At 48.6% G+C, this 20,873-nt stretch overlaps 1 protein-coding gene and 1 long non-coding RNA gene across 2 annotated transcripts; one reads left to right on the top strand and one right to left on the bottom strand.

Moving 5' to 3' along the window:
- Window positions 1-269: 269 nt before the first annotated feature.
- TMPRSS5 (transmembrane serine protease 5) lies at window positions 270-20,495 on the bottom strand. The gene is made up of 13 exons (XM_032285507.1): window positions 19,690-20,495; window positions 12,866-12,968; window positions 12,396-12,494; window positions 11,795-11,917; window positions 9,858-9,993; window positions 9,434-9,547; window positions 7,892-7,935; window positions 6,997-7,159; window positions 5,613-5,791; window positions 3,248-3,346; window positions 2,655-2,797; window positions 2,183-2,335; window positions 270-998 (listed from the first exon to the last, which is right to left on the bottom strand). Exons 1-13 carry the CDS (start codon window positions 19,690-19,692, stop codon window positions 984-986), a joined length of 1,374 nt encoding a protein of 457 aa, XP_032141398.1. The 5' UTR covers window positions 19,693-20,495; the 3' UTR covers window positions 270-983.
- LOC116556273 lies at window positions 14,492-15,632 on the top strand. The gene is made up of 2 exons (XR_004270916.1): window positions 14,492-14,592; window positions 15,519-15,632. It is a non-coding gene; the product is annotated as an uncharacterized LOC116556273 (long non-coding RNA).
- Window positions 20,496-20,873: the final 378 nt, after the last annotated feature.

Below are 20,873 nucleotides of genomic sequence, written 5' to 3'. Positions count from 1 at the left end.
GGTGACGTGCACCTGTAGTCCCAGCTACCAGGGAAGCTGAGCTGGGAGCCCAGAGCCCACAATGTCAAGGATCCAGTGAGTGGAGATGGTGCCACTGCACTCCAGCCTCAGCAAAACAAATAAGCACAAAACGGAATTTTGGAGTAGATGAGCAGGAGTCAGCGCCAAAGCTCCAACAAACATGTATAGAAGATAGAAAGAAAATTGTAATTCTACCCTGTAGTGTGTATGTCTTTGTGCGAGTGAGAGAGAGGAAGAAGAGAAAACTGGACCGAGACCATATATCACTTTAATAACAGAACTCCTTGGACCAGTTCACAGAACTGTCATTTAAAACCAACATCCTAAACCAACTCCAACCTTCTTGTTTTCCAGTGCCCCCACCCCAGACAGGGCCAGCCAGAGCCACGTGAGAACAGGAAGGGGAGTGGAGAGAGAGAATGGAGAGGATCCTGCCTCCCATTGGCTTCATCTGGGCTGGCCCAGACTTGACCCCATCTGCCCAGGAGCCTCTCAGCCATAGAATCCTCTAGGGAGGCACTTAGCCCACCTGAGAGCACAGGGAAAAACAGGACTGGGAGCACCTCCCAGCACTCTCCCGAATGACTCACACAGGGGCTGGGAGAAGAGAGGGCAGAAGGGCAGGCTTCCTGCTGCTTCCAGCAGCCTCTTCTTCTCCAGCTCCTTCCTCTTTCCTCCTCCGCCTCAGCCCTCAGCAACCACAGCATTCCCAACCCAGCCCCAGCCTCTCTCCTGTCATTGAGTCTCTAATGAGAAAGAGGACTCTGAAATCAGGGCCCAAGAGGAGAGGCCCGGCGACTGGGTGGCTGGCCGATTAGTGGTGACTGTTCCTCTCACGCAGTAGTGTGGGAGGTCCATGCCTTCGGGGTCGGAGGCTGCTGCCTCTCTAGTAGTGGAGCTGCTCGAGACCCCAGGAAGCATGAGGCGACAGTATGCAGTGAGACTGGAGGAAACAGCAGGACTCAGAGGAGGGCGTCCTAGACCAAAAGAGAAAGGAACCAGATTCACAGTATGGCTCTACACTAGCCAAGCGACTTTTATTTTAGTAAACCACTTAACCATGCAGGGCCTTGATTTTCACTTCTATCAAATGGAGCTAAAAATATCTGCTGCTTGAGATTTTTTGTAAGATTCCTATGAGAAGATGGGTATATACATTCCCTGTGAACGCTGAAATGTATTGTCTACCAACCCCCACCCCTGCCCAATCTTAGAGGAAGATGCTTTTCATGATCACACCCTACATTTGTAAAATACTTTATGTAAATAGTGTGTATGTATACACATTATCTCACTTGGCCTTCCGATTGAACAGATGAAGGAGAGTGGCTTTCCCAGAGTCACACAATTTACGTAGATGCAGAACCCAAACTGCTAAGTGCTGAGTTCTCTCTGCAGTGCAGGGAATGTGGCCACTGGTAACCGCCTCAGAGAGCAGGGAGGGAGGGCGGTAACAGATACACATAAATGACATGACAGCCGAGCGCCGTGGCTCACGCCTGTAATCCCTGCACTTTGGGAGGCCAAGGCGGGTGGATCACCTGAGGTCAGGAGTTCCAGACCAGCCTGACCAAAGTAGTGAAACCCCATTTCTACTAAATACAAAAAATTGGCCAGGCATGGTAGTGCATGACTATAATCCCAGCTACTCGGGAGGCTGAGGCAGGAGAATTGCCTGAACCAGGAGGTGGTGGTTGCGGTGAGCTGAGGTTGCACCATTGTACTCCTGCCTGGGCAACAAGAGCAAAACTCCGTCTCAAAAAAAAAAAAAAAAACACTACAGATCACTCACTCTAAGCCTAGCACCATGCTAGGCATTGTACTGGTCTTTTAATCATTACAATAGCATATAAGTAGCCATGATGGTTATTATCAGGAAACTAAGGTTTACCAAAGTTAGAAACTTGCCAAAGGTCGACACAGGAAATGGTAGATCTGGGATACAAACTCAAATCTACTCTTACCCAGTTCATCCTTAAATTGATAGAAATCCAGTGGATTCAATGTTTAAGCATCACTTCTTCCTCCACTCAGTCTGGGAACATGTCCTAGTCCCCTCCCCTGCCCCCAGCAAGGCCCGGGCCTAAGGGGTAAGCTTCCTGGCATTCGAGGGGCAGGTCCTTTCAAAACCTCCCTGCCCTACTCCTGGCCCCACACTCACCTGAGCAGTGTCATGGATCCAGTCCAGAAACTCAGCTACCTTGGCGTAGACACCTGGGTGATTGGGCTCTGCGCAGCCACGACCCCAGCTGACCACCCCCACCAGGCGCCATGTGTCCCCATCTGGGCACACCAAGGGGCCCCCGCTATCCCCCTAAGAGATCCAGGCATGGAGACACAGAGAAACAGCCAGTTAGTTCTTCCTGATGGAGAGAACCAGACCACTATGGCAAGTGGAATCTCCTTACTGGGCCCTTCCTGCTTCTAGCTGAGATACCTGCTGGCCTCACCCCTCCTTAAACCCTTAGCATGAGTTCCAGACTTGCCTGGGTGCCCTTCCTTCTAGAAAGGCTGTCTTACACCACCAACATGCTCAGACCAGGGCAGGGAGTTAAATCACAGCAGACCCCCTGCCCTCCCACCCCCACCTCTACCTCCACCTCCACCCTCACCCCAGCCGCCACAGGCTGCACCTGGCATGCATCGGCCCTTCCATCCAGGTAGCCAGCACAAAGCATGCGGGGCGTGAGGGCTCCACTGTACATACAAGAGCTGTTGCAGAGCTGAGTGCTGAGCAGGGGCACCACCGTGTCCTGAAGCATGTCCGAGCTGTAAGCTATGGGAGACACCGAGAAAAACTGCAGGGCAAGAATCAAGGCCAGGCAGGCAGAATAGCAAGAGGGGAGGTAATTAGAAGTCCCAGAGACATGGCGACCCAAAGAGGTGAGCCCAGGGTGGGAGCTGTGGACCCTGAGCAAGGAAGCAGGAGGGTATCAGACTTGGGGGCTAGGAATCGGAAGAGGAGGACTCACACATACACCAAATGCTGAGACCATGGTGCTCCTGGGACAAGGGGAGGGGGAGTAAAGGGGTCTGGTTTGGGGAAAACTTTCAGTAGATGTACTCCCCAGAAAGGCCCAGGCAAGGGAGGCTGGAGCCCCCAGGCCTGGCCAAGGCTGATGCCAGGGAAAAACAGAGCCGGCACTGTCATGCAGCCATGCCTCACCTTGGGGAAGAATGCCTCCCCCACCTGCTCCCACATCGAGGGCCCAGGGAGCTGACTCACTATGGCTGGGATCGGTGTGGCCCCAGCCAGACACCCAGCACTGCGAGCCCTTTGGAAAATGCTGCTCCTTGGCTGGCAGGCACACAGCACCCACGGAGTCTGTAGAGAAGCATATGGTCCTGGTCCCCAGTCAGGCTCGGCTTTCCCCACTGCAGAGCCTGGGCGAAGGACCCAGAACTGGCAGGTCCTCCTCCCCCTCCCTTCTCAAACAGTTCTGGTTCCTGGGTTCCACCAGCCAGTCCTCCTAGATGGCTCTGCAAGTGTTGCACTGTCCCCATCCTAGGGGTCACCCATCACAGAGGACAGCATGCAAACTGCAGTGTGCACAGCGCCCTCTACAGGTGGACAGGGCCCACGCTGCCTCCCCTCCCCACACCTGGGGATGAAGTGGGGGTGAAAATTCTTTCAGGCCATGGGTACCCAACTTCTAATAAGGACAGTGTTTCCAAAAACATGTGACATATCCCATGGGTGCAGCCAAATATGATTTTAGGTAGTACATAGGCATGCCATTGAATAAACATTCACTTGGGGAGAATGCCATGTCCTTTTCAATTCTCTTTCAGTTCCTCTAACTGTATCACAGAGAAAGACTTTGGTGCTGGTCTGTGCCTTTCTTGCTACCTGCCAACCTCCCATCCAAACAGGAGACAGCAGGCCCAGGTGCAGCGACTTCTGCAGCGGGCTCAGCTACCTACAACTTCCACACTGATTTGTTTCATGCTACATATTTTTGTGGTTAGTCTCTATTTACGGTAAGTAATATAGGTTCTCTAGTTAGGTAAGTAATATATGTTCTCTAACTAGAGAGGCTAGTTACTATACCTATTTCATATATTTAAATAATAAATATGCTATTTACTTACTATACTATATAGCAAATATGCTATTTACTATAACAAAACAAGTATATCTAAAAGAGAAATACTATTACATTAGATACCTATGCAGTATCTACTACTTAGAATACTAGAATACTTAGAAAATGAGCTGGGTGTGGTGGTGCGCGCCTGTGGTCTCAACTACTTGGGAGGCTGAGGCTGGAGAATCAGTAGTAGATTCTATATAGGTATCTAATGTAGTAGTATTTCTCTTTTAAATATACTTATTTCAGTCAACTAAGACTTGTTTGTTTGTTTGTTTGTTTGGCTGGTTGGTTGGTTGGTTTTTTTTGAGATGGAGTCTTGCTTTGTCGCCCAAGCTGGAGTGCAGTGGTACGATCTGAGCTCATTGCAACCTCTGCCTCCCTGGTTCAAGTGATTCTCCTGCCTCAGCCTACTGAGTAGCTGGGACTACAGGTATGCACCACTACACCCAGCTCATTTTTGTAATTTTAGTAGAGATGAGGTTTCAACATGTTGGCCAGGCTTGTCTTGAACTCCTGACCTCAAGCGATCCACTCACCTTGGCTTCCCAAAGTGCTGGGATTACAGGCATGAGCCACCATGCCCAGACTAACTTAGAAATATTACCCATTGAACAATAGTTCATATATGTGATAAAATATTTGTTAAATGTGTATGGCTGTTATTTGGGAAACCTAAGGCTACAGGTGATGATGGGAGGGAGGAGTGTTGAGTATATGTGAATGTCTGTATGTGTGCACAGTGTGCATGTTTGTGAGTGTGTGTGGTGTGTGTGCACAGGTGTGTTCATGTGAGCACGTATGTGTGAGCATGTGTGAATGCTCGCATATGAGTCTATATGCATGTGCCTGTGTGAGTGCATGTGTGTATGTGTGTTTGTAGGTGAATGCCCACATGCATGTGTGTGTCAGGGAGAGTGGTTGCTGGTATGGCTGCAGCCTGGAGTCATCTTCTAGGGCAGGTGCTGCAGCAGGTGGAGCCCTGGCAACAGGCTTAGGAACTGTTTGCCAACGTGACCTTGAAGACAGTCGCTTCCCTCCCTACACTGCAATGTCCTTATCTGTATCTACCTGTTTCATCTACCTATCAGGGTTGTTTCAAGGACTGAAAGAGAAGATATTTGAAAAAATGTATTTCATAAACTGTAGCATGGCACCAAATGGCCATGTTAGGGCCCAAGGCTGACCTGGGGATAGGGTAGAACAGCCTACTGGTGGATGGGGCAGCTGCCTGGGACCTCAAGGCAAAGCCCACCTGCAGCCCAGCCATGAAAAGGGCCTGAACCTTTGTTCCTAAAAGAGCCTGCACAAGAGTTGATAACAACTTCACATCCAGGTGATGCCAAAATTCACTAAGGTCCCCAAATGGACCGTAGTGAATTGTTTTAAGGTTTACAGTGCTCAAAGGAAACTTTGGAAATCAGCTCACCACTCCCACCCAGCCCCCGCCCTCTCCCGCCATTAGTCTCCAGCCTGCCCACCCTCAAGCCAACACTGCACCTGAGAAATTGAGAGGGGTCCGGAGCTGCAAGAGGGCGATGTCGTAGTCATGACTCTGGGCACTGTAGAGTGGGTGTGAAATAATCCTCTCCACCACAGCCCCCTGGTGGGACCTGACCGCACTGTGGCTGACCAGCTCCGCATGAACCCGCCAGCTGGACAGGCGGGATAGCCTGAAACTGCACACAGGGGCCATGCTGAGCCAGGAAGGAAGGGGTAGAAGAAGTGTTCCTAAGTGAAGTGGCACGTAGAGGAAGCTGGCCAGAGAGGCCATTGGTGGGGGGCCCATCAGTAGGTGGTGAGCTCCCAGGCCCCACGGACCATGCCTCTTAGTATCATCCCAGCAGCCGGCAAGACATTGGGCATGCAGTAGGTGATTAATAATGCTCCAGGCCTGATGGATAGAGAAGACCATGGGTCATCTGCAACCATTACTCCCTCTCTCCTGCATAACTTCCCTCCAAGTTTTCAAACACGCAGAAGGACTGGGTCAGAAAAATTGCCCCCAGTCCTGTCTCTGGACTTACTATGTGTAATCATGGGAGAAGCCCTTCTCCCTCCCAGCCTTGGTAAAATGGGGATTACACTCTCCACCCTGTTCGCCATCAAGAGAAGATCAAAGAGCTCATTCACTCATCATTAATTCGTTCCTCCAAGTCATAGTTATTAAGCACCTACTATATTCCAGGGACTATTCTAGACCCTGGAGACACAGCGGTGGAGAAATCTACCAAGAGATTCAATGGTAAATAAGGCTGAGAGTCCCTGCTCCTGCACAGCTTCCAGTCTAAAAAGGAAGACGGATATTAACCAATAATTAATGGAAAATGATTGAACCAAAGATAAACCTGAAGAAATACAGTATGCTGTGAATGTGAAAATATTTTTAACATTAAAAGCTAGTAAGGCCAGGCTCATGCCTGTAATCGCAGCACTTTGGGAGGCTGAGGCAGGTGGATCACCTAAGGTCAGGAGTTCGAGACCAACCTGCCAACATAGAGAAATCCCATCTCTACTAAAAATACAAAAAATTAGCTAAGCATGGTAGCACCCCAGCTGAAACACAAGAATTGCTTGAACCCGGGAGGCAGAGGTTGCAGTGAACCAAGATTGAGCCACTGCACTCTAGCCTGGGCAACAAAGTGAGATTCTGTCTCAGAAAAAAAAAAAAAAAGGCTGATGAAGATAAAGAACAAATATTCATATTATTACTGTTATTTGTACAGATCTGTTCTTGATACTGAGTGGGCAGAATTTCACAAACACCAGCCTTGGAGCAAAAAGCTGGAGACAGTTGGACATGAACATTTGATGTAGGACACACCAACAGCCAAACAGAAAGGGCAACTAAGGCTCTCTCTTCTCAGCTGCCACAGAGACTTGCCTGTGCATACAATGTGCAGCAGTTACCACCCAGTGTGGCGCTAGCACAGAACCCCCGCACGTGTGCCGGAAGCCCAGAGCCACGATGACCTGCCACGGCCAGCGCCCAGGAGCCACAGCCTGCCCACCAACTATCCGGGAAGCCAGGGGCCTTGCTCCACACTCTGCCAACAGAGATGGGTGAGATAGAAACAGAGAGAGAGTTGGGTGTCAGCATGGTCCTAACTCTCAGGGAGCGCAGCCCAGTGCCAAGCCCCAGAGAGCCAGGGTGGACAGCTCTCATTTTTGATCCCTGGTCCTATGTATGGGGGATGGGAAGGTAGAAGTATTGATTACACCCCTGCCTGCACCATCCGGCTGTGGGCCTGCTGAGAGCAGAAACTATATCTGCGCTAATGGAGCCCCAGTACCTAACAGAATGCCCACCCTGTAGTAGAGGTCAAAGTGTTGGTGTGTGGAAGGATGTGTTAATGGACAGATGAAGAGACGAACAGATGAACAGGAAGACAAATCAAAGTAACTCCACAGACTGCTTTCCATTTGGTACCCAATTCACCATCTGCCCTTAGTTTCCTGAAGCTGCTAACAGGTTAGTCAATAGCCAATAATAATTTCACCCCTGGGGCTCTCCAGAAGAAAGGGGGACTTTGTGTCAGAAGCGAGGAGATCAGCCACCCAGATCTGTGGCTGGTGAGGGACATGATGGAGGCTTAGAAAGGGCTCTGCTGGGGCAGAAAAGCAAGTGCAAGAAGGGGCCCGGCAAGGAGATGGGCAGGTGGGCAAGGACCCCCACCCCAGGCCCAGCAGAGCATCACCATAGGGCTCTTCCACACTTGAGGCAAGCAGAACACCCCTTCCTCCCACCACCACCTCCCAGGGACCAAGACATGACTCACCAGAGCATCTGAGGGAAACAACTTGACCAGAAGTACAGTTTTTCCTACAAAACAGAGGTGGCAGCAAGAAGCTGGCCACCTTGTGGCCACACACATCCAAGGATGTGAAGAATGGGGGAGGTTGGTGGGGGGTAGTGGACATTTCTTAAGGCTGTCATGTAGCCACAGCCTGAAGAATACGACCATTTCCTTCCTGCCCCCACCCAAACACTCAGGCCCCTCCTCATCACTCGTCCCCGGGATAGCAGCACATCTCCTGCCTAACCTCCCAAAGGGCAGCAGAAGGACTTCATGGTCTTTGCAGATCAACTGGGACACAGAGTGTTTACAGATGAGAAAGCCCCACCGTTCCCACAAAGTGTCCTGAATAAATACACACTCAATTAATGAACGGATAGGTAAGTGTGTGCATGACTAGGGTTCTTCACCCCATGCTCCTTCCTAGGTGTGCTGGATTCTCCACCCCAGTCCCTCTGCCTGTGCCTTGCATATTCATATTCTTACTCTCCTCTTTCCCCTCATCTCTCTTAGCATAAGCCTCAGTTCCTTTTTTGACCAAAACCCTCTTCTTTCTTTACTCACCTCTTGCTCCTAGCAGTGCAATGTCTAGACATTAGTTTCTCCTAGTTTCCCAAATTCACAGCACTCCTGGTTCTCCTGGAGAAGTCAGTCCCACCCCTATTTCCATTTGCCCATTCAGGTACCCAAGAAAAGAACCCAGTCAGAACCCTCCCATCTCCAGCCACATTCCCGAGGATAGGAGCTAGACAGGAGGAGCCTGAAGGAACAGTTTAAATTGGAAATGTGGTAATGGGGGTGCCTACCCATCCATCCCAGGAGGCAGACAGGCAGCTTGAGGAAGCCTAGGAAGGGGCAAAGACCCTCTCTGCTTGTGCCCCAGTCACACCAGACCATCCCCAGGATCTGGCGGAGGGGCTGCTCCATTCCACAGCCCTCTTCTCTGGGAGACTCTCCAGGCTACAAGCAACTCTTAGCCAGAGCAATTCAACCATTTCTCTCCTGAAACATCTGAATTATCCAAATAGTGTGTGGCAGGATTCAGAGAGCACTTAGCTTGGAGACAGGGGCCTGGTTTCATGGCTTGACTTGGCTGCTTATTGCTTATGCGACCTTGGACAAGACCCTTTAACCTTATTAAGCCTCAGTTTCCTAACCTGTAAAATGGCAATGCATTTTTCCTAACCTGTAAAATGGCAATGCATTTTTCCTAACCTGTAAAATGGCAATGCATTTTTCCTAACCTGTAAAATGGCAATGCATTTGGAACTTTGGTGATGTTTTATTTGTACCATTGCAAATCTTGTGACAATAATAACCAACCCTACATTTCCTGTGAAGGGCAAATAGCAGATGTGAAGTGGTGACAAACAAGGCTTCATCTGAACTGAGTTTGTAATTTCCGATTAAAAAATGTTCCTCTTTGTCCTCCTATCTCAGACCACCAGTGTCCTCACCACCAGGATCCCAAGAAAGATTTTTGCCGAACTGACCACCAGTAAGTAACCGCCTCGGTAGTCCTACCTGGGCTGCCATGCCTCCTCCAGGAAGCCTTCCAGTGTAGGAGAGAGCTGAGCAAACACCTGGGAGCTGTTGAGTGTGATGTCAGATAGGTTCACTCCCTTGTGGTGAGTGAGTCTTGGCAGAAGAAGGGAATAGAAAGGAAGAAATCATAACTGGAATGTACACAAGATATAATACTAGTATAATGACTGCAAGACTGTGATAATGACTACTTCTGGGATTTATGCTTGTTAAAAAGCAGTAATACTCAAAACAGAGAAATGGGTTGGGGCATCATTGTGCCCAGAGTCCAGAAGATGGCCAAAAAGACCTCTTGACATTTCCTGAGCACACTGACCAGTGAGGGGCATATCGAGGTCTTCAACTCCCATCCCGCGCCAGCCAGGCCTCCCCCTTCACAGGACCCACATCTGGCTCCTGTTACCTGAGATGCCCAAGGCTCCAACAGATCTGCAGCCCCAGAGCGGGGCTCCAGCCCTCGTGGCAGACCAGGAGCCAGCGCGGCCAATCCCTCACTTGCACTTCCAGCAAGAAGTCTTTGCTGCTTATTCTGAAAGATACTGAAATCACAGCAAGAAAACCACATGGAGGACAATGGTGGTAGTGTGGGACAGGAAGAGCTGGACCCAGGACTTTATGGTACTTGAAGAGGCCTTGATGACAGCATCCGGATTACCCAGTGCCAAGCTCCCTGCTCCCCGGGAAGTGAGACCAGTCCCAAGAACAATATAACCCCTACTGGTAGAGCATTTCAGTTTTCTATTTTAACCGAGTGCTTTTAAGCGTGCTCTTAAGTGGTAACTCATTGTCCCAACAGCCCTGTGCAATGAGTACTGCCATCCTCTCCATTTTACAGAAGGAAAACTAAGGCATGGAGTTTAAGCAACTTCCCAAGATCACAGAGTCAGGAAGTGATGGATCCAGGACTTAAGTCTAGGTCCTCTGATTTCAAATCTTGTGATAATAATAGTTACCAGTTGTTGAGTGTATGCTTTTTCCAGGCTGTTATGGGCTGACTTGTGTCCCCCCCCAACAAATTCATATGTTAAAGCCCCAACCCTCAATGTGACTATCTTTGGAGATAGGGCCTTTAAGAAGGTGATTAAGGTTAAATGAGATCATGAGGGTGGGGCCCTGATCCAATAGAGCCAATGTCCTTATAAGAAAAGGAAGAAGGCTGAGTGTGGTGGCTCACACCTGTAATCCCAGCACTTTGGAAGCCTGAGGCGGGCAGATCACGAGGTCAAGAGGTGGAGACCATCCTGGCCAACATGGTGAAATCCCATCTCTACTAAAAAGACAAAAATTATCCAGGTGTGGTGGCATAGTCCCACACTGTAGTCCCAACTACTCGGGGAGGCTGAGGCAGAAGAATCACTTGAACCTGGGAGACGGAGGTTGCAGTGAGCCAAGATCACACCATTGCACTCCAGCCTCATGACAAAGCAAAACTCCATCTCAAAAAAAAAAAAGAAGAAGAAGAGGAAGCGACACCAGACAGCTCCCTCTCCTCAAGAGCACAGAAAAGGCCCTGAGAGGACACAGGCAGAAGACAGCCATCTACAATCCAGGAAAAGAGCCCTCTCTAGAAACTCAATTTGACAGCACCTTGATCTTGGACTTCTAGCCTCCAGAACTGTGAGAAAATAAATGTGGTTTAAGCCACCCAGTCTGTGCTACTTAGTCATGGCAAATCAAACAGACTACTACACAAGCTCTGTGCTAACATCTTTTTTTAGATGAGTTTCTTTTATCCTTACAAACTTATGCAGTAAATATTTGTATTTCCATTTTATGGAGAAGGAAACAGACGCTACAAGAAGTAATGTGCCCAAAGCCACACAGTTAGTCAAAGACAGACTCCAACCTTATTCTAATGAACTTATTCTAACCCCGAGCTTCTGGACAACATTGAACCTTCTGATCCCCAACTCTTACCTGGAGGGGAGGGGACAATCAGGGGAGGGAGATAGGGGGATGAAGTGGGATGATATTCCCAGACCCCTAGGTGACCCTGATGGTCACACACTGGCTCCCATACACACCTGACCCCTCTTCCTCCACATCCCTGGCTCACTCTACCCCACATGGCAAGTTTCCATCCCTCCTGCCATCCTGGTCTCCGGACCTTGCCCCAGCTAGAGATCGGGACAGTCCTCAGGGAGTCCCGAAAGCCCCAAATCAGAGATCACCTCTGCAAGGTGAGACCTTGTCACTGCCCTCACACTAGAGGCGGGAGAGTGTGTTCAATCCCATGTTTGGCATTGAACAGAAGGTCCTTCAGTGTTAGTCCTCTTGCCCCCAGTTGTGACGGGTCCCTGGCAGGGGAGGGAGACCTGTAGCCTTAGGGGTGTGGCCCACCTGTTTCGGGAAGTGCAGGCAGCAGAGCTTCCTCGCTGCTCTCCTCTGAGCAGCTCAAACTTATCTCCTCATCTTGCAAGGTCCCAGAAATGGGCTGAGAGGCAGCCGGCCACAGATATAGCACTTCAGAAAAGAACAAAGAGAAAGGGTCAAATTTCCAAAGAAGAGGTTCAGGGTGCTGACCTCCTCATCAACCATCTTGCTCTCAGGCAGGTCCCCAACTAATCTGCTGAGGAAGGGCACAGCGCTTCATCTCTCTCAATCTTGGCCTCTATCTCTGCCTCTTTGACTCTCCTCCTTCTCTCTCTCTCTGTGTGTCATTCTGTCTGTCTCTCTGTATGTCTCTTTCTCTGTGTGTGTGTACTCTCTATATCTCGCTCACTGGGAAAGATTTCCAGAAAAAGTCGGACTAAGGCCTCCTTGGATCATACACTTCATTCTTTATGCAGAGCCTAGATCCCTCTTGCTGCAATTTCACCATTTCTCCCCTTGTCTGCACAGAGTAGATGAAAACACTTGTCCCATTTACCTTAACACCTGCTCAGCATCTGCTTCTCCCTTCCAACTTCCCCCAGACCAGAGAAGGGCCCCCAGCACTGACCTAGGAGCCACAAGCCGACACCCACACCAGCCAGCAGCCCCAGGGCTCCCAGCACTGCACAGCCACGTCTCAAGGAGCACCAGCACCCCGCCTGAGAAACTGTGGGAAAACGCAGATGGGCATCTGGGTCTCCTGCTCCTGCCAGCCAGCCTTACTTCACCTTAAGTCACCACCGTGGGGCCAGGCACCCAGTGAACTCCAACAGGATACCCCCTCCTGCCCCATCAGCCCAGATGGGGAAGGAGTGGGGAGCAGGGGAGGATGGAGAGGGCCTGATCACTGAAGCCCACAAATCTCACTCAATCCCTGAAGTGGGAAATGGGGAGCAAACGCAGGTCTGGGGATAAAGAGAGAGACAGCCTCTCACCATCGTTTATGTGGGGCTGACCCAAGGAGGAGCCAGGGAATGTAGTACGATTACCCTCCACTGTCCCCACCCTGTCATTCCCCTGTGGCCCAGTCTGGCCTACCGGGATGCTGCTGGTCTCCAGGTTCTGTTCTGAAGATCCCAGGTCCTGGGCCCTCCTCTGCATACTGGGCCTCCACAGGGGCTTGGTCATCCAGCATCAGGTTCTGGGGAAGTAAGTGTCAGAGACCCAGGATCCCCACATCAAGGATTGCAGAGAGAAGTCACAGTCCAGTCCAAGTCCCTATTCTTTTATTTTTTTTGAGATGGAGTCTCACTCTGTCACCTAGGCTGGAGTGCAGTGGCACAATCTCAGCTCACTGCAACTTCCGCCTCCCAGGTTCAAGCAATTCTGCATCAGCCTCCTGAGTAGCTGGGATTACAGGCACGCGCCACCATGCCAGGCTAATTTTTGTATTTTTAGTAGAGACGGGGTTTCACCATGTTGGTCAGGCTGGTCTTGAACTCCTTACCTCGTGATCCACCCACCTTGGTCTTCCAAAGTGCTGGGATTACAGGCATGAGACATCGCACCCTGCCAAGTCCCCATTATTTAACCCCAGTGCTTCCACTGCCACTTGTAAACCTCTTTTCATCTTATGGACTCCCGGCATATTCCCACAGATACCTTGCCAGGCCTCCCTGTGCCCTCCTGGGACCCCTAACTCCACTGACCTTACTCTCATGTAGCCAGTAGTAAATACTTAAATGCAGATTCGGACCACTTCAAAGCCTGCACTCTTAGCCATTATTCATCTTTCCTCCCATAAACATTGAAGGCATCTGCTAATATCCCTCAACACCCTCTTTCAGCTTCAAGATCCCACCCGGTCTTCATTCCCTCCTAGCTCAGAGAAAGAAGTGCCCCTCCACCATTCACCCACCCACCCATGCATTCATTCCATAGATATTTGGTCTAAGTGCACAGGTCACTATAGGGGACACTACAGGGAGTTCAGGATAAACCAACATGGACCACTCCCCACTCTGACTGCCTCAAAGAACCTGTAGTCTGGTCCTGACGATAAGTCATGTAAACAAAGCACAATTTGTTAAGTGACAGAAGAAAAGTTCAGCTAAACTACCTGATATGGTTTGGCTGTGTCCCCACCCAAAATCTCATCTTGAATTGTAATCCAAATTGTAATCCCCATGTGTTGGGGTAGGGACCTTGTGGGAGGTGATTAGATCATGGCAGCAGTTCCCAAATGTTGTTCTCATAATAGTTAGTAAGTTCTCATGAGATCTGATGGTTTTATAAGGGGCTTTTCCCCTCTCCCCTCTGCACCTCTCTCTCCTGCCACCATGTGAAAAAGGACGTGTTTGCTTCCCCTTCTGTCATGATTGTAAGTTTTCTGAGGCCTGCCAGCCATGCAGAACTGTGAGTCAAGTAAACTTTTTGCTTTATAAATCACTCAGTTGCAGGCAGTTCTTTATAGCAGTGTGAGAACAAACTAATACAGTAAATTGGTACTGGGAGCGGGGTGCTGCTGTAACAATATCTAAATTTGTGGAAGTGACTCTGGAACTGGGTAACAGGAAGAGGCTGGAATAGTTTGGAGGGCTCAGAAAAAGACAGCAAGATGTGGGAAAATTTAGAACTTCCTAGAGACTTGTTAAATAGCTTTGACCAAAATGATGATAGTGATATAGACAATGAAATCCAGGCTGAAGTGGTCTCAGATGGAAATAAGGAACTCCTTGGAAACTGGAGGAAAGGTGACTCTTGGTATGCTTTAGCAAAAAGGCTGGAGACATTTTGCCCCTGCCCTAGAGATCTGTGGAACTTTGGTGGTGTTTTATTTTTTTTGTGGGGGGTTGTTCAACTTTATTGAAGCATAATGCACATTCAAAATATTGCATACATTTTAAGTTCTCAGATCAATAACTTTGACAAAGTTATACACCCACATGACCAACACAATCAAAATATAGGACATTAAGGTCACCCCAGAAATTTTCCTCCTGCCTTTTCATAGTTAACTTCTCACCAACCCACAGCCCTGGAAAATCACTGATCTGTTTCTATCACTGTATGTTAGAATTCCCTTTTTTATAGTTTTACATAAATGAAACCATGTCACATATAGTCTTTCCTTTTTTTTTGTTGCTTTACTTTAACTTTCAGGATACCTATGAAAAACCTGCAAGTTTGTTACATAGGTATACATGTGCTATGGTAGTTTGCTGTACCCATCAACCCATCATCTAGATTTTAAGCCCCACATGCATTAAACATTTGTCCTAACACTCTCCCTCCCCTTGTCCACCACCTTTCAACAGGCGCCAATGTGTGTTGTTCCCCTCTCTGTGTCCATGTGTTCTCATTGTTCAGCTCCCACTTATGAGTGAGAATATGTGGTGTTTGGTTTTCTGTTTCTGTGTTAGTTTGCTGAGAATGATGACTTCCAGCTTGATCCATGTCCCTGCAGAGGACATGATCTCATTCTTCTTTTATGGTTGCACAGTATTCCATGGTGTATATGTGCCACATTTTCTTTATCCAGTCTATCGTTGATGGGCATTTGGGTTGGTTCCAAGTCTCTGCTATTGTAAATAGTGCTGCAATAAACATACATGTGCATATGTCTTTAAAGTAGAATGATTTATAATCCTTTGAGTATATACCCAGTAATGGGACTGCTGGGTCAAATGGTATTTCTGGTTTTAGATCCTTGGGGAATCACCACACTGTCTTGAGATCTGTGGAACTTAAGACTTGAGAGAGATGATTTAGGGTATCTGGCAGAAGAAATTTCTAAGCAGCAAAGTGTTCAAGAGGAAACGGAGCATAAAAGTTTGAAAAATTTGTGGCCTGATGATGTGATAGATGAATTTAGGCCTGGCCCAAAAACCCATTTTCTGATGAGCAATTGAAGTCCACTGCAGAAATTTGCCTAAGTAATGGGGAGCTAAATGTTAAACACCAAGACAATGGGGAAAATATATCCAGGGCATGTCAGAGGCCTGCACAGCAGTCCCTTCCAACATAGGCCCAGAAGCCCAGGAGAGAAAAAGGGTTTGTGGGCCAGGCCCAGGACCCCACTATTCTGTGCAGCCTGGGGACATAGTATTCTATGTTCCAGCTGCATCAGCTTCAGCTGTGGCTAAAAGGGGCCAAGGTACAGCTCAGGTCATTGCTTCAGAGGGTGCAAGCCCAAGCCTTGGCAGCTTCCATATGATGTTGAGCCTACGGGTTCACAGAAGCCAAGAACTGAGGTTTGAAAACCTCCACTAGATTTCAGATGTCTGGAAACACTTGGATGTCCAGGCAGAAGTTTGTGCAGGGGTGGAGCCTTCATGGAGAGCCTCTGGTAGGGCACTATAGAAGGGAATTGTAGGGTTGAAGCCCCCACACAGAGTCCCCACTGGGGCACTGCCTAGTGGAGCTATGAAAAGAAGGCCACCGTCCTCCACACCCCAGAATGGTAGATCCACCAACAGCTTGCACTGTGAGTCTGGAAAAGCTGCAGGCACTCAACACCAGCCCATGAAAGCAGCCAGGAGCGGGGCTGTGCCCTGCAAAGCCACAAGGGCAGAGCTGCCTAAGGCCATGGGAGCCCATCTCTTGCATCAGCATAACCTGGATGTCATGCTTCATGTCATGACATGTAGTCAAAGAAGACCATTTTGGAACTTTAATGACTGGTCTATTGGATTTCAGACTTGCATGGGAACTGTAGCCCCCTTGTTTTGGCCAATTTCTCCCATTTGGAATGGATGTATTTACTCAATTCCTGTATCCCATTGTATCAGGGAAGTAACTAAGTTGCTTTTGATTTTACAGGCTCACAGGCAGAAGAGACTTACCTTGTCTCAAATGAGACTTCAGACTTGGACTTTTAAGTCTAAGTCATGAACAAGTTAAGACTTTGAAAGGCAGGATTGTGTTTTGAAATGAGAACATTAGATTTGGGAGGGGCTGGGATAGAATGATATGGTTTGGCTCACCCAATATCTCATCTTGAATTGTAATTCAAATTGTAATTACCATGCATCGGGGAGGGACCTCATGGTAGGTGATTGGATCATGGGGCAGTTCCCTCATGCTGTTCTCATAATAGTGAGTGAGTTTTCACAAGATCTGGTGGTTTTATAAGGGTCTTTTCCCTTTTTACTTTACACTTCCTTCTCCTGCCATCATGTGAAGAAGAACGTGTTTGCTTCCCCTTCCACCATGATTGTAAGTTTCCTGAGGCTTCCCCAGCCATGCGGAACTATGAGTCAATTAAACCTCTTTTATAAATTAACCAGTCTCAGGCAGTTCTTCATAGCAATGTGAGAACAGATTAATATACTACCATCATCATTCAAAAGAACGAGAGCTTACTTCTCATTGAGGTGACCACAGAAGGCTTCCTAGAAAAAGCAGCCTCTGAGACAGGCCCACATGGATGAAGATACATGCTCTACGGGCAAGGTGTTGGGCTGCTGCAACAAGTGTGAGGTATCAGCCCTACCTCCCATCCCCTACATCAGCCACAGCACAGGACCTGTAGGACTGGACCTCCCAAGAGCTGCAGACCTTGCTTTTCCAGGAGAAACAGAGGTACATGCACATTGGGTAATTCAGGCAAAGAGGATTGAATCAGCAAAGACGTGGCAATGAGAAAGCATAGAGCAGAATAAGTCATGAGTGTGCCTGAAGCTCATGAGCCATTAAGAAGAGTAATGAAAATAAGATCTTTAAAAAAAAAAAAAAAAAAAAAAAAGCTAGGTCTACAATCTACTATGTGAACTTACAACTCAGGCCATCTCTTCAAATATCAGTTTTCTAATTTGTAAAATAAGAGTAATAACTCCTATTTCTCAAGGAATAATCTCCCTCCTTGAGTGTCTTGTCTCTCTCTGTTATTCTCCAGCCATAAAGTCAGAATAATCTTTCTAAAATGCAAATATGAACATGTGAGCCCTATCTCTAAAATACCCCATGAGTCTTTGTGGCCTTCAGGATCAAACCAGAGCTCCATGGCATGGCTCAAAGGTCCTCCGTGATCTTACCCTGCCTCACCTCTCCATCCTCACTGCCAGCACTTGCTCCTTCCACAGCAAAACTTGGGGTCACACTGACATGCATGTCATTTCTCAGTGCCTTCAGGCACTCTCACAACGCAGAGACTTTGCATCTGCTCTCCCCCTTCCCCATGTAGCTGACTCCTACTGACCCTTCAAGACTCAGCACAGACATCACTTCCCCCAGAGCTTCCTTCAATGCATACAGCACTTGTTGGGCCCTATATTGTGCTCATGTACTTCCTTCTCTCTCCTTCCTCACTGGTTTACACGTCTCAGGGCTAAGCACAGGGCCTGGAACAAAGTGAGAATTCAGTTAAAGTACAGTAAAGGAGGAAAGGAAAGAAGGGAGAGAGGGAGATACAAATAAGATTATGTGAATTAAAAATAGCTTTATAAATTGTAAAGCCCAATGCAAATGTTAAGTATAATCATATTCATAAGAATTACACATAAGCTGTGTATCTTTCCCCCCAAAATTCATAATCCAGTAGGTTAGATAAGATCTCTTAAAACTGAAGCAACTTCCATTTCCCCTGCAGACTCCCACCTCCCTAGCATCTTTTCCTATCAACATGTAGGGTTGTACCCAATGAGGATAAAACCCTGAAACACTGACTCCAAAACAAAATTGGCTTAAATGTGATTTTCACGTGTCATATGAAATGTTCTTTTCACACCAAAATCTCCCTGATCATGTCTTCATACTTTACTGAACTAGTCCTCCTAACCCTCTGGCAGGAGGAAGGAAAGCCTTTGTCAGACTCACCTAGGTCAGTCACCTCCAAATTTCCCTGAAAATCATTCCACTGGACCCAGACCACCCATGCCAGTTCAGCTCACAGACAGGGCAGCAGCCCAATACCTTGCCTACAGAGTGAGGTAGCAGCCCCACCTCCCCATCCCCTACACCAGCCACAGCCCAGGACCTGTAGGACTGGACCTCCCAAGAGCTACAGGCCTTGCTTTTCCAGGAGAAAGAGAGGTAATGGTTTGTATCATACCACATGCATTCTTTCTTGTGCCTAGAGGTGAGACTCACAGGACACAGGCAGCAAGGCTGGAGGACAGCAGGCTTGGGAGAGCCAGTCAAGCACCCATAAGAGAGTAGAGAGGCCAGGCACGGTGGCTCATGCCTGTAATCCCAGCACTTTGGGAGGCCAAGGTGGGAAGATCACCCGAGGTCAGGAGCTCGAGACCAGCGTGACCAACATGGAGAAACCCCATCTCTACCAAAAATACAAAATAAGCCAGACATGGTAGTGCATGACTGTAATCACAGCTACTTGGGAAGCTGAGGCAGGAGAATCACTTGAACCTGGGAAGCAGAGGTTGCAGTGAGCTGAGATCATACCATTGCACTCTAGCCTGGGCAACAAGAGCGAAACTCTGTCTCAAAAAAAAAAGAGAGAGAGAGAAAGTAGAGAAGTGGCAACAGAGGGTGTCCCACCTCAGTGCAAGGAAGCTTGGCTTTAAACTTAGCCTCTGAACAAACTGGCCTCACCTCATGAACTGCCCACCTCAAAATTCAACAGCCCAAGTTCATGTGCTAGTCTAGAAAACATGGCCTTTAAAATTACAGGACTCCTTGCTCCGCTTTTTGAGTGAAAGTTCAACATAATAATAATTTGTTGAGCACCATGTATGTGCAAAGCACTTGATGTTCCTAAGAGGGACAAGAGAGGAGAATAAAAGGCAGTCCCTGGAGAGGAAACAGGAAATTGGCCACACGGGGCCCTTGCTAGGATCCAGCCCCTGTACCAGAGCTGTCTCAGGAGGCTTGCTCCACCAGCCTAGAATCCCAAGGGCAGAGTGGGGAGAGAGAAAGAAAAAGAGAGAGGCCACAGCAGGGATGGCACAGAGGCGCAGTCTTACCATAGGGGTCAGTAGCACTGTTGTAAAGCCTCAGGGTCTACTAGGCAGAGTTCCGCTCCTGTTTTCAGGCCAGCATTGATTAAAGCTAGCCCAGCAAGCTTGGTTGGAAGATGAGGTCTCCCTGGTTTACACACGGCCCCTCCCTTTTTCCCGTCTCCAACACACACAGACACGCGCCACAAAGACAATGAACTCTGCTCAGGACCCATGAATAGGCCCCTTGTTGCAGGAAAGGGGGACAAGGGCTGGGTTGGGCTGGGCTGGGCAGCCGCAGCCCCTCTCATCTGCTAACTGGAAACTCAGAAACAGAGGAAAAGATTATGGGGAGGGAGGAAGGCCAACTACTGTTGCTTAGCAACCGGGTCCCTTGTGCCAAAAAGTGTGCCCCATGCATGCTGGCAGAATTCTCCCTTCCTGCTGACAGGGCTGTATTGGGTAGACCGATATTAGCATTTGTTGAAATATTTCTGAGCCCTCTGGATTATGTCTTGCCTCCACGTGGGCTGGCTTTCCTAGCAGGCTGGAGCCATCACCATGCTGGAATTGTTGGGGTGATGATGGAAGATCTTTCTCACCTGTTGCCTCAGGGCCACATCTGTCACCCCAGTGCCAGGGAAGTGGGACCTCTCCCCCTTTCTACCCTGGGAGACAGTTGCAAACACGGGTGGGGCTTCCCTTCCTCCAACTGGCTTCTCAAAAGCCCCTCAAATGGAACAGTTAAGAATATAGGGTTTAGGCTGGGTGCAGTGGCTCACACCTGTAATCCCAGCACTTTGGGAGACAGAGGTGGGTGGATCACAAGGTCAGGAGATTGAGACCATTCTGGCCAGCGTGGTGAAACCCCGTCTCTACTAAAATACAAAAAAATTATCAGGGTGTGGTGGTGCACGCCTGTAGTCCCAGCTACTTGGGAGGCTGAGGCAGGGTAATTGTTTGAACCCAGGAGGTAGAGGTTGCAGTGAGCCATGATTGTGCCATCACACTCCAGCCTGGCAACAGAGCAAGGCTCTGTCTCAAAAAAAAAAAAAAAAAGAATATTAGAGTCAGACCCTTCATCCAACCTCAGTTCTCCCACTTCCCTTCCTCAGCCTCACCTGTAAAATGAGGATAGTAGCACCTACCTCATAGGGTTGATGTTAGAATGTATTGAGATATTGACTATAAAGCCCATAGCCTGATGTCTA

Source organism: Sapajus apella, unplaced genomic scaffold, assembly GCF_009761245.1.
Source record: "Sapajus apella isolate SASKATOON/1434 unplaced genomic scaffold, GSC_monkey_1.0 scaffold16, whole genome shotgun sequence".
NCBI classification, from domain to species: domain Eukaryota; kingdom Metazoa; phylum Chordata; class Mammalia; order Primates; family Cebidae; genus Sapajus; species Sapajus apella.
The sequence above is the reverse complement of the archived record's forward strand: the minus strand, read 5'-3'. Positions and strand labels throughout refer to the sequence as shown.

Coding starts and splice junctions, on each gene's coding strand:
- TMPRSS5 (XM_032285507.1), bottom strand. Junction 9,994..11,794: donor GCCTGCACTTCCCGAAACAG/GTGGGCCACACC, acceptor CTGTGATTTCAG/TATCTTTCAGAATAAGCAGC. Junction 7,936..9,433: donor GAGGAGGCATGGCAGCCCAG/GTAGGACTACCG, acceptor TCTGTTTTGTAG/GAAAAACTGTACTTCTGGTC.